At 33.6% G+C, this 14,028-nt stretch overlaps 1 protein-coding gene across 1 annotated transcript in view; it reads left to right on the top strand.

The window, feature by feature from the left end:
* LRRK2 (leucine rich repeat kinase 2) overlaps positions 1 to 10,025 on the top strand; it is a 147,521-nt gene extending 137,496 nt beyond the window's left edge. The window contains exons 48-51 of the mRNA XM_021673776.2: positions 4,001 to 4,153; positions 5,454 to 5,662; positions 7,591 to 7,662; positions 8,246 to 10,025. Of these exons, the coding sequence (XP_021529451.2) occupies positions 4,001 to 4,153; positions 5,454 to 5,662; positions 7,591 to 7,662; positions 8,246 to 8,367 (556 nt within the window). The 3' untranslated portion in view covers positions 8,368 to 10,025. The remainder of the gene's footprint in view (positions 1 to 4,000; positions 4,154 to 5,453; positions 5,663 to 7,590; positions 7,663 to 8,245) is intronic.
* The last annotated feature ends 4,003 nt before the right edge of the window (positions 10,026 to 14,028 follow it).

Below are 14,028 nucleotides of genomic sequence, written 5' to 3'. Positions count from 1 at the left end.
AAAATAAAATATTAATATAAACTTCCTCCAAATTTTTTTGTTTTTTTAGTTGTATTTCAATCAAATCTTTGCAGTTGGTTCTTATTTATCACATTCCTCAGTGATAAGCAGTATAGGATGGTGGATAAGAGCATAAATCATAGTTTAGATATTGCTTTGCCATCTATTGGCTTTGTGAAGTTGGACAATAACCTTTCAAATCTTCAGTTCTCTCTTACTGGGATTGTAATATACTCTATCTCAAAGGGATGTTTGGAGGAGTAAATAAGAAAATTAATATATGGAGCTTAATTAATGTAATGACCAGCCCCTGGCAAGCTGTCAATAAACATTAGCTATTGTTATGATCATTATTAGCTTTGAGTCACAAATCCCTATCTTGGGGAATAGCCTAGTTTCCCAATATCTATCTAATTGCCCAAGATTGGCACTTGGGAGTAATCTTTGATTCCTTTGTTTTTTGCTGCCTTTATCCACTTGACCCTCCTGTCTTTCAAATCTTTGCACTTGTCACTGTTCTCAGTGTTGCTACCATGGGCCAGACTGCCATCCATCATCTATAGCCACATTAACAAGAGCATCCAGTTCTCACTCTGATTATACTCTCTTCAACCTATTTTCAGCATTGCAAACAGAGGGAACTTTCTAAAGGTCAATCTGATGCAATTCTTCTGCTTAAAACTCTTCAGTGGCACCTGACTGTCCTTTATATGAAGTCCAAATTCCTTAAGATAGCCTACCAGGCCCTTTATATTTCAGTGCTTGCTTACCTTTCTAGAATTGTATTTTCATCTTTTTTGCCATTTGTACTTACCCAAACTGAAATTGCCTCAGATCTCTAAGACAGCCTGTTACTTTTCAACCCCAGCCTTTGAATGTGGCCTTCTCTTTGCCTGGATGACTTTTCGCCCCCTGTCTATTTCAGTCCAAACCCCTCTTGCTCTGAGTGGCAGGTTAAGTGACTTTGTGCTTCCATTGCATCTATTGTTTCCCTTCCCAATAGCTATTATATTTTTATAATTGTATTTTTTAAAAGTAGTTTCTTAATACCGCTAAATCTACTGGTTTTCAACATTGGTTGTGCATTTAGAAACCACTAGGTAGCTGAAAATAATATGATACCTGGACCCTACCTCAGACCAATTAAATCAGACTAGTTAAGCCTGGGATGGGGATCAGACTTCCCTTTTTGTTTTTTCAGGTTTTCCATGATTCTAAAGTATATTCAAGGTTAAGATATACTGAAGATTACAGTGTATTAGAAGTTCCCATGAATGTGGATTTTTATTTCTATCTTGTTTACGTAGACATCACATTACTAATCAGTTTACTAGTATGTGGTTAATATTTGGATCAATTCATTCTCCTTCTGTAATACCCGCTTTTAAAAAAAATGAAGGTAAAAATGTATTTCATTATTTTTATTTTTTTGTTTTCAACTTTGATTTTAGATTCCAGGGGTACATGTGCAGGTTTGTTTCAGAGGTATAGTGTGTGATGCTGAGGCTTGGAATACAGTTGAACTCATAACCAGGAAGTGAGCATAGTAATCGATAGGTAGTTTTTCAGTCATTGCTCCTCTCGCTATAATTTCCACTTTAACCTAATTATACAAGCCAGAAAACCTTTAAAAAGAAATGGCCTCCAATTATTTTTTTTATTTCATAGCACATTTTATGGGATCATGGATATCAATTAACCCCTTAAAGTGCCGTCTAAGATTTGGAGCGTGGACACTTTACTAGAGACCATCCATAAAGATCAGGCTCTCAAAGATGTTCATCTCCCAAAAGAAATTGGGACCAAATTGCATGAACACGTAGATATAAATATTTGCTCTTTTCTGAACAAGTATCTCCTGTTGCCTTGGTCTCCTCATGAAACAGACATCACATCACTAATCAGGGGTTGCTTCATCATCAGTACCCTCATTGTCATCAATGCACACTGACAGAGACATACTAGGTAATGAAAGATGACTGCCTTCGAAGCCAGAAGATTCCACAGGTGTTTTGGAGTTCTAGGTCTGCCACATGTTTTTAGCCCTAGGTCGGCAAGCATGATATTATTCATGGGACTTTGAGCTAATTATTTACCATTTGTACATATTTAAAAACATTGAGATGGCCAGGTGCAGTGGCTCATGCCTGTAATCCCAGCACTTTGGGCAGTCGAGAGGGGCAGATCGCAAGCTCAGGAGTTGGAGACCAACCTGGCCAATATGATAAAACTCTGTCTCTCCTAAAAATACAAAAATTAGCCAGGCATGGTGTCATACGCCTGTAGTCCCAGCTACTCAGGAGCCTGAGGCAGGAGAATCACTTGAACCCAAAAGGCAGAGATTGCAGTAAGCCAAGATGGTGCCACTGAACTCTAGTGTAGGCAACAGAGTGAGACTCCATCTAAAAAAAACAATAACAACAACAACAACAAATTGAGATATATCATATTTTATGTGTTTTCATTAAGGATCAAACAAGAGAACACACAAAGGTATTTTACAAAATACGAAAATTCCGTGCAAAACTTTGTCCTAATTAGAACTATTTTCTATTAAATACAGCAAATATCCAGGAAGGAATTACCTAAAATGTAATGGCTGTCTGACAACACATCATATTTTTATCTCCCCTTCCAGAAAAGAAAGAAAAGGGGAAGGAAAAAAAATCTTATTACTGTAGGATGTACTAATGATTGTTAAATCCTTATGGTGTTTTCATGTTACCTATCTGCTAATAATTGCAATTTTGACTATTTTTACTTAGTCCTGGTTGTTCATTCATACTGCATTGCATTCTTCTATCCCCCCACTTTAACAGACTGCTTGGTATATCAGAGGTGCTTATTTGTGCAACTCTTTACTGGACGAGGGCTAGTAGAAAATGTATTGTCCTCATCCTTATGAAATGACACTCATAATCTATGTGAGGGTTGCACTAATAAAGATGATGTTATATTTAATAAGGTCTATAATATAACGGTGACACAAGTGGGGAAAAGGAACTGGTTGGTCTATTTTGATAGGTCAGGGAAGAAATCCAGAGAGGCTGATATTTACGTTAATCCTCAAAGGCCAAGTAGGAGTTTGCCATGCTGATGCGGCTCATGGTAGCAATCTGTTTGTGAAATATGTACAATGTCAGATGTCTTAGGGTGAAAGAAAGATATTTTAAGGTGTTTGCAATTTTTCTTTATGTTTAAAAGGGGAAAATGGCAAATACTTTACTTTCTGTTTATATTTGTATGATATGGATTCTTCTTTCCTATTAATTTGACTGGCTTATCTGCAAAGATATCCTTTGCTTTAAAATTTGAAGACACTGCAACTAAATTTCATTTCAACATTTTATATTTTATAACTCTAGGTGTAAAAAGCTAACAGTTTTCTGAGCATTTTTCAACTATTTCTGAAATGGTTGAAAGAAAGATATTTTAAGGTGTTTGTAATTTTTATTTTTAAAAGGGGAAAATGGCAAATATTTTACTTTCTGTTTATGTTTAGATGATGTGGATTCTTCTTTCCTATAATTTGGCTGGCTTAACTGCAAAGATATCCCTTGTTTTAAAATTTGAAGACACTGCAACTAAATTTCAACATTTTATATTTTATAACTCTAGGTGTAAAAGGCTCACTTAGTTTTCTGAATATTTATGAACAAAGGTTTGCAACAACATTAAAAAGTTACAGATAGTATAATATTTCCTTCAGAAATTTAGATATAGTATAAAATTCTGCAAAGAGCCACATAGAATTGGAACTAAAACTAAGACCAAAGTAAACATTGGTCATAATCTTTATTATCAAGAAAAATTAATATAAAGTAACCCAAAGTAAGTAAAGTCCCAAAGCATGTTATATATTCAATTCAGAATGGTTTTAGTTTTCAAAATAGTGTTAATTTCTTACATGAATTAAGAACTAATGTAAGATTGTGTTATACGTATAAACTTTAAGAAGAAAGCAAATAGCGATGACATTCTATTTTTTTTTTCTCTGTAGATTTTCTTATGCAGCTTTCAGCGATTCCAACATCATAGCAGTGGTGGTAGACACTGCCCTCTATGTCGCTAAGAAAAATAGCCCTGTTGTGGAAGTGTGGGATAAGAAAACTGAAAAACTCTGCGAACTCATAGACTGTGTGCACTTTTTAAGGTAAATTCCTCAGTTTTTTATTTTCTTCTGTAAGAGTTGTCTTTGCACTTCATGTGTCACAGAGGAAGGATTTTTCTTCCTTTCTGTCTCTAATAGAGAATATTTTAAGAATACAGGAAAAAAAAGTTTAATGCTTCTCAGCACCATCTTTTCATATCAGTTAAATTTCATTTTGGGAAAATAAAAGAATAAGAGCATAAAATGCATAGTTTTTTCATGGTATTCCAAAGAATGTTCTTGAGTGAAAAATAGTACATTATTGAAAATGAGTATACTGGAGTCTCTGCTGACTGTTGAATGTAGTAGTGTCATAGTGTCAAATATACTATTTATAACTAAATTATGGACCCCAGAATTTTCTGCTCTAAAGAAAAAAACTAACAAAATAATAGGCAAATATATGGGAAATGCACTGGACTGACCAATCCATTAACTGAGGAGTGGGGATCAAGATCCCAGAATAAGAGCATGATGCTTCGTCCGATGCAGCCTGTGAGTGACAAGTTTATAGCAAGCACAGTCTTTCTGTGCTGGTGCTGAGAAACAGGACCATTGCCAAGCTTATTTGCTAGCCAGTTTATATTTTTACCTTGTTTTGATTTTACCGTATAGATTTATGATCCTCTAGAGAACATTTTAGATTGTTCTCTGTATCTGTAAAAGGAGACTTCAAAGTTTTCTTTCTTAGATTCATCTGACAATTTTTCTCCATGTTGTGAGAAGGGCTCACAGTTTATGTTCAGAAGGGCCAGCAGGTCTCCTTGGTAAAGGGCCCCTTACTTCCTGAAGTACCAAAATGATTAGGATTCTTTTATTTCTGGACACTTCATTTTTGTCGTGAATTAGACTATTCTTTGATTCTGGGAAAAAATCCAGTGGTTTGTGTTGATGCCTTTTACATGTGAATGACTATAATTTTATGTTCCTTTGTTAACATTGAGACTTCATGTAAAGCTTTTGAATCTAACCTTTTGTTTGTTTATACTGGGTACATGTATGCTATTTTTACTGAATTAGATAGCTTTGGTATTTATAAAAATTATATCCATCTTCTTTATTTCATCATTTCTTGAAAATGAAGGGCTGTTGTTATCTTTGATAATTTATGCTTCAAGTAAAGAAATGTGGCTCTTTGACATTCTGTGTTTAGCAAAATTTGCTTCGTATAATTTTAATCATGCATAATGTGTAGTGTCATGTTTTCATAAATTAAAATGTTATTTATATTATAATATGTAAATTGCATTTTATCTCTTAATTGGTGGTAAAATTATTGAGTTTTACTTTCTTGTGGTTCTAGGGAGTTAATGGTAAAAGTAAACAAGGAATCAAAACACAAAATGTCTTATTCTGGGAGGGTGAAAACTCTCTGCCTTCAGAAGAACACTGCTCTCTGGATAGGAACTGGAGGAGGCCATATTTTACTCCTGGATCTTTCAACTCGTCGAGTTATACGTATAATTTACAACTTTTGTGATTCAGTCAGAGTCATGATGACAGCACAGCTAGGCAAGTTTCTTTCCTTTAGATATTTTTCATATTCTCTAAGTCTTATAAAATATGCCTTTATTTTATGTTTATGTTTCCTCTATAATTTCCAATGTCATTTGGATGATCTTGGAGGTTCACACAATGAAACATAAGACTGGTGTAAATTGTGAATAGGGTCATTAAAGAAATGGAGGGAGTAAATGCTCTCAGTCCCACAAGAGAAGTAGATTACTGCAGCTGAACCCTCGGTTTGGGTCTTTCATGCTTTTTTCCTTTGTTCCTAAGGCAAAAATGGGAAATACGAAGTGTGGAATATATTTCACTTTTTTGAGCAAAGAAAATAAAGCAAATGTTTATTTTAATCATAGTCTAGCCTCCACCCTTGTTAGAGAATCTCACTGGTTTTTCATTCTATAACCAATCTATATTCTTGCAGTAATATATGCTGAACTGCACAGTCTACAAATATTGACAAATCACATTTTACTCAAACTTTATCTCTTGCTTCTTTTTCTGTTTAAATATGATGAAATCATGATAGCACATAAAATAAATTTTCTGCATAAATATATTTTTGTCTTCCTTTGATAATTGATTTAGAAAATAATAATAGCATATGTATATAAAGTTTACAAAAATAACACTATGGGGCTTAATTTCTGGAGTAAAACTAGGATCTGTGCAACTTTAGCAAATAATTAATGAAAGTTTTGAGCATGGTGAAGAAAATAGATTCATTGCAAGTATGTGAAGAGGAACATGTGTTTCTCTAGCACCTTCACCTATTTTTCATTTATAGATGTTAGAGTTGCACAGAAGGAGTTAGAATAAGATGCTCTTAATGATTGTGAACTTTCAAGATACATGCCCACACAAGCAGAGTAGTAGGTCTCTGATGGGTTGTCATCCTAGTCTTATTCTACCAAGGTTGTTGCATTCTGTAGTTAAATTGTATGTACTTTGGGACCCAAAGAGCTTGCTTGTAACTGAAGTTATAGTGGAATTTCAATGGGTTATGGCTTGATTGTAAAATACAGATCAATTTGAACATACCCTACAAGGTGCTGCGTGAGCTGGCTTCACTGTACCTCTCCAGCTTCCATCATTTACCACATTCCTACCAGATCTTTCTTCTCTAGATGAACATCCAGTTCTTAGTAATTACTGTGCTTTATTTTGCCTCAGGGATTTGCACATGCTGTTTATTTCTTCACTTAGTTAACTTAATTTCTTTTTATGCTTAGTTAACTCATGCACTTTGAAATGTTAGCTCCTGTGTCAAAACTTCTAAGAAGCTAACACTGATTTGGTCAAAGTTCCCGCTTTGGGCTCTCATAACACCTTTCTTGCATAGTTTTGATCATAGTCATTATTATTATTATTTTCATTAAATGCTAGTCTCTTCACTAAAATATAAACTCCAAGAAACTTGGGTCAGTGTGTTTTTTTTTCACCCCTTTATTCCCAGGACCTAGCCTAGGGCCTACATAGAAGACTTTTGATGCAAATTTCTTGAATAAATTAATGAATTATTTGAGAAGAAAATATGATATTGTGACAGTATCAGTATATCCATCCATCATGTCCATCTAAATATTCATATTTGTACCTTACTGTGTCCAAAGAAGTTTTAACACATTTACTTCATTTAACATTGTAACTTTGGGGAGGGTAATGTATAAATATTAAGCCTATTTTATAGAAGGGTTAAGCTGTTTTCTCAGACTCACATAATTAAGAATTGCAGCAAGAATTGGATCACAGATTTTGTTATTTTTTTAAAAATACTGGTCTTTAGCCAATATAAGTAAAGGGTCACCTAGAAAATAGAATTGTGAATTCAGTTCCAAGGTATTTGTGTCTTAACCTATGAACAACTTTACTTTTTTCAGGCCATTTTAATATATAGTTTTAACAGAAAACTTCTATATTTTGTTTTTGTAAAGGAAGCCTTAAAAATGTCATGCTGGTTTTGGGCTACAACTGGAAAAGTACTGAAGGTACACAACACCAGAAAGGTAACATTTAAATCAATAGGATGCTGTAATTCAAACAGTGAAATGACATGAATGATGGTAACATATTATGTGTTTTATAAATTTGTAAAAAATATTACATATGGTATAATCAGCAATTTTAATTGGTAATTTATAGTATAAAGAACTTAGACATAAATTTTCAAAATTACAAGTGATAAGAAGTATTAAATATTTATATTTTCAGATGAAGTAGAAGTGTCAATCACTATAAATTGAAAACTAGCTCAACCTTAATCTAAATGTGAATAATTTTTTAAAACTTACCTGTATCTATGTAATGTCTAATTTTCAACAATATTTGAAAAGCTTTTATTTCTTTTAGAATATGAAATGTTAATTTATCAATGTCCATACTCTTCTTGAAATTTAGTTTATATAATGTATTATAAAAATTTTCCAAGTATAGTTTTGTAAAATGGTAATAATTTAGTACATTAGTTATAGCTGTATTTATAGATACATTTATCTAAGTTAACTAAATATACACGAGTCAAACTGAAATAAAATAAGAATGTTTTATGGTGGATCTTTGAAAAATGATTTCGTTTTTTTCATGTTGTAGAGACACAATCTTGCTTGACTGTTTGGGACATCAATCTTCCACATGAAGTGCAAAATTTAGAAAAACACATTGAAATGAGAAAAGAATTAGCTGAAAAAATGAGAGGAACATCTGCTGAATAAGAGAGAAATTAGAATTGCCTTTGGATAGAAAATTATTCTCTTCTCTTGTAAATATTTATTTAAAAAATGTTCACCTAAAAGGGTACTTACATTTTTTGAAACAGTTCATATGTATATGAAGGAATGTTATATTTTTAATTTTTAATTTAAATACGTGTAAAAATATTTACCAGTAAACGTATATTTTAAAGAACTGTTTAAAACACACTATTATATTTCTTATAAATTAGTTACTTTTGTGCATTAATTAATGAAAATAAATCTATGAAGTACCTAATTTCAGTACTCATACTAAAATTTATAAGGCCGATAATATTTTGCTTTGCTTTCTGTAATGAAGGTAAACTTTATTTTAAATTCTGTGCTTAAGACAGGACTACTGCTTGTTGATTTTTCTAGAAATTCTATAAGAATGAAAATATTAAGACAAGTTCCCATGTAATATATTCTCTCTTAGATTGCTTTGAAATGCACTATCACGTATGTTTGTAAATATTTAAATGAATTTGCACTAATAAAGCCCTTTGTTGGTCTGTGAATTCTCTTTGTTGCGAACAGTGCATCTTACACAACTTCACTCAATCCAGAAGAAAACTCCATTAAGAGTACTGATGAAAACTCATGACATACTGTCAGAGTAAACTCTATGTCTTTCCTGGATGTGATAGAGTTGTTTTTCAACTCTATCTTTGAATGTGGATACCCTGAATTTTGTATAATTTGTGTAAATACAGTGTTCAGTCCTTCAAGTGATATTTTTATTTTTTATACATATCACTAGCTAATTGTTTCCTGATCTGCTTAATTCTAATGCTTATATTAATCTTTTCCCTAAATTTATGATGCTGCAGATCCTACATCATTCAGATAGAAACCTTTTTTTCAGAATTATGGAATTCTGCAGCTCCTACCAAGACCATGAGGACAAATATCTCACACTCCAGTCTGCTGAAGGAGAAAGGAGCTTTAGTTATGATGGATAAAAATATCCGCCACCTTAGGCTTCCAAATTATACTTAAGTTGTTTACATAGTTTACCCAGAGGAGTATCAGGGCCAAATACCTATGTATAATTTGAGGTCATTTCTGCTTTAGGAAAAGTACTTTTGGTAAATTCTTTGGCACTGACCAGGATTCATTATTTCAGACAATTCCCTGTGATGGGGCAACTAGTCTGTTTAATATTCTCAGAACTTATGAAAACTTTAAATTTATTTATATTAAGGGTAATCAAATTCTTAACCATGAAAGATTTTCTGTGTTTTAAAGGAATCTATGCTTTAAGTTGTTATGTAATTAACAAAATAATTCATACGTAATAGAGCTCTTTGCTTCTAGTGTTATCTCTTTCATTGTTACTTTGTATGTATTTGCATTTTTTTTTACCAAAGACAAATACAAAAACAAAACAAAAAAAATGAATACTGTATTTAAATGGAATAATAAACTTTTTAAAAGCATGTTTATGAATGTTTAAACTTTGTAATAGTGTTTTACGTCTCACATATAGGCCTGTTATCCAGCTCATAGGAAACTTTGTTTTAATTTGTATTTGTAATATGTAATTTTTGTGTAATTTGTTTATGTAATATGTAAAGGCCAGTAGAAATGTGATTTACTATAATGAGGGTGCAGTGGATAAAATAATTGCAAGCTGATTCTCTCATGTTGGCACTGTTTTGATTTCCTACTGTGTTATGTAACACAGATGAGATTGTACATCAGAGTAATAAGACAACCACTGATGGAAGCTGCATGCAGGCAAAAGAGTATTCGCTGATGATAAGCTTAGTTTGGATGGATCCTTGCTGCAGTCACTAAATTCATAAATCTGTACCAGTGTTGAATCAGGAAATCTTTGCCACAGCAGATCAATAAAAAATTTCTGCTTTGGCTGGGTGCGGTGGCTCACACCTGTAATCCAGCACTTTGGGATGCTGAGGCGGGCGGATCACGAGGTCAAGAGATTGAGAACATCCTGGCTAACATGGTGAAATCTCGTCTCTACTAAAAATACAAAAATTAACACCTATAGTCCCAGCTACTCAGGAGGCTGAGGAAGGAGAATCACTTGAACCCGGGAAGCAGAGGTTGCAGTGTGCCAAGATGGCGCCACTGCACTCCAGCCTGGTGATAGAGTGACACACATCTCAAAAAAAAAAAAAAAAAAATCTGCTTTGACTAAAATAACTGCTTTTAGGAAAAGAAAGTATATACATTTATTAATATAGCTTGGGATGTGGACTTCTTTGATGAGACTATACAATTCACAGTAGACAAAGTATGCGTAAAAAGAAACCTAAAATAACTTGTACATTCAAATGGAACACATTCTTTAATAATGTCATTTTAAGGGCTTTGCATTTATTCCATGAATGCTGCCTTTATTGTTCAGTTTTTCTTAATTACCTGCATTCACTTTTAAAAACAGAAAAAAAGAGACACAGTTGCAAAAGAAAGCAGTCAGAAAGAACACACATAGAATTGAAAAAGGACCTTGCTCTAAATTCTAGATTTGTCATTTACTAACTTAGTAATGTGAACCGGAATAAGTTGCACAAACGGCCAGAGAACCAGTTTTTTTCTGTAAAATGGCAAGAGTAGTATACCCACCTTCTAGACGGATGAGTGTAAATTAAGAAATTGTGCAATTAATTCCCAGGCAAGTTGCACACAGTCACCACCTTATGAGGAAATTCATATTAGACATCAGTGTCACTAAAAATGCATTTCTCCAATAAAGCACACATTACTATACGTTTTGTATCTTTGGAAGTTGCTCCTGGAAATCACTAATAATAAATTCAAGGTTCCAAGGGTTTTAATCTAATTTGCCAAGCAATTCATTTAAAGCCTGAAAAGAAACTACTATCAAGATATTGACTCATTACATTATGTTTTTATGCTTTTAGTGAAAGCCATGGCTAGATACAGCTAGAAAAATGATCTCTGTCCTCCACCATGTCCTTCTCATTGCCTTCTTATGTGTTTCCATTGTCACTTAACTGATCTACTTTTCTAGAGGATTTTGTAGTAGGAAACCAAAGTGGTAGTTGCAAAGATTTATCTGGGTTTTTAGGTTTGTAATTACTACAATAAACACATTAAACTCACATCTATTAATAGTATTAACTACAGGCGTGCTTCATTTGCTAGTATGAAGAGCAGTGCAATTGATAGTATCTATGATTTTTTGTTTAAACAATTCACTCTAGTGAATTGCCTAAAGCTGTTGATTTCTGGATAGTACCCATCATCCCTTCTAAGTGGGGCAATGTTTTGTGCAACAAGAAGGAGGGTGAGTTTTCTCTGACTTTCTGTTGCTTATAGGGGGTGAGGTGGGAGAAGAGAGCAGCACTGAGGTTGAAGATCATTGGATGACAGTTCTTCTGCTTTAGTGCAGAATTATTGTGTTTTCATGTAACTTACACACATTACAAACAACCTCTACTTTCCTCTGTGCTCCTTCCTTCCCCACCTACAGTATAGGATTTTGCTATTTATCCATTTCATGTCCACTGTGTATGAATAACATTACTAACTAGTACAATGCATGTGGCACATAATTATATATGATAATTAAATTTAACATTAAAAACCATCTATATGTTTCTGATAATTTTGGACAGTTCTTTATTCTTAGAGTGGAAAATTATAAAATAAATGAGATCATTTCGGTTTTATGTGTCTTTGTGCTTAGGTAAAGCTGGGAGTATCTTTGGCTCTCAATAAAGTAGGTATTTAGCAAGAAGGGTTTTATTTAAAAGATAAATATAAATTTTTGCCACATACAATAGAATTCATTGGTGTATGTTTATTTCAAAAGTAAACATAAATGGTAACAATATGTTGTAATACCATAAGCTAAATATTATGTTAAGCTTTTAAGTAAATTCAATTGCCTGTTCACTAAATGCTCTCAATTATTTTATACACTTTGGTCTTCCATAAAGATAATTAGTATGTGTCAATTACTGAGGAATAAACTGTCCTTTATTCACGGGCTACTGACATTTTGCATTTTACCTCTTCCTTTTGGATTAATAACATTACTTTAAAGAAAATGATTTTCCAGGTGTTATTTTCTAAATGTCATCATATAAACTGAGGTATAAATTATTTAATTGCTCTCTCAAATAACTTTTATGCTTTCAAGGTAATGTAAACAGGAAGAAGGAAAACACGTAATTTGAAACATTGACTGAAGGAGATATTCATAGCACAAGTATAAATTATGGAAAATGAGAAGAAATATTCAACCTAAATCTTTAATCAGTAATTGGAATCCTGTGTATCAAAACCTGGTGAAAAAAGTCTCCCTTGCGAATCTACACAAGCAGAAGAATTCATCTTATTTTTTTTCATTTTGTGTGTCAGAATCAAAGACGTCACAGGGGTTAGGGACGTGGGCCCTGGGCTGTTGAGCCTGGCTTTCCTCTTAGTTATGCCGCTTTGTAGTTCAATCTCTCTTTGTATCAATGTCCTCATAGGCAAAAAGATATAAAAATACTACCACAGACAGTTGTTGTGAGGCGCATTTTCTTCTCAGATTGTCTTTATCCTCAAGCCTAAAAAGACTTTTAGGTGCTTTATGTTTGTTGACAGGCAAAAGGAGAGGTAGGTGGAGCCGATATTCTGGTGATTATTCATTCAGCTTAGTTACTTCAGTGAAAGATGAAGGTCTCTGGAGTATAGAGCATGAATATCAGTGACCAGCTGGTAACTTGGCATCCTTTCAAACTCATACTTCATGTTCAGCATTTGTTTAGTGGGACCTGGGAGAAACTGACTTTGTGTTAATAAAAATAACACGAAAACAAATCGACTTTGGTTTCATTTCCAGTAACAAGGTAATGATTTGGAGAAGTCCACCTAAAAAGGTTAGCTTAAAAGGAAGGGAAGAATATTAAAATGAACATCTAAAATTACCAAAGATCTGATGAGATGGTATAGAACTATCTGGCCAAAATCAAAGTGGAGGTCGGAACACAGACATGCAAGCAGAGCACCAAAGCTGTGTTTTCTTGTGAACATTTGCTTAACCTAGTGAATCTAACCTTTAGTTTCCCCAGCCTTGAAAGGATTGGATGACATCTCAAGGTCAGGAGTCAAATACATGGGTATTTCCATTAGGCTGGGTCACCAAAGGGATACAAGTCAGTGTGAGAACCAGAAGTAAAACTGTCCACCTTCTACTCACTGACAAGACCCTGAGAAGCCTCATAAGCAATTCTTCCTGGAGTTCCCCAAATTCACATCATCTCTGTTATTTTTTTTTAAATAATTACTCAAGCTTTTAACTAATGAAAGTTTCAGACAGAGAAGACCTCAAGCAAGGAAATTTATCAGGGAAAAGAAGAGTGTTATGTAATGATAGAAATGTCTTTATACCCACGCAGACCAGTTACTGGATGCCTGAAGAAGGCAGAGTGATCTTGGGTATGGCCACATTTTCAGCAGAGGTATTTCTAGGAGAGGGCTGTAAGGTAATTTGACACTCTTCCCTGCAGCTAGGGAAAATATGTCCCTTCAGGTCTGGCTGGCATTGAACAGTATTTATGAAACAAAACTCATTTACTAAATTAATAAATACATATGCAAATAATTACCTTGAAGGCGTTTGTTGTTTCTAGTGAAACTGGGATGAGGTTTCAAAGGACT

Source organism: Aotus nancymaae, unplaced genomic scaffold, assembly GCF_030222135.1.
Source record: "Aotus nancymaae isolate 86718 unplaced genomic scaffold, 86718_ANA_hifiasm-v0.15.2.pri h1tg000092l, whole genome shotgun sequence".
Taxonomy (NCBI): Eukaryota; Metazoa; Chordata; class Mammalia; order Primates; family Aotidae; genus Aotus; species Aotus nancymaae.
The sequence above is the reverse complement of the archived record's forward strand: the minus strand, read 5'-3'. Positions and strand labels throughout refer to the sequence as shown.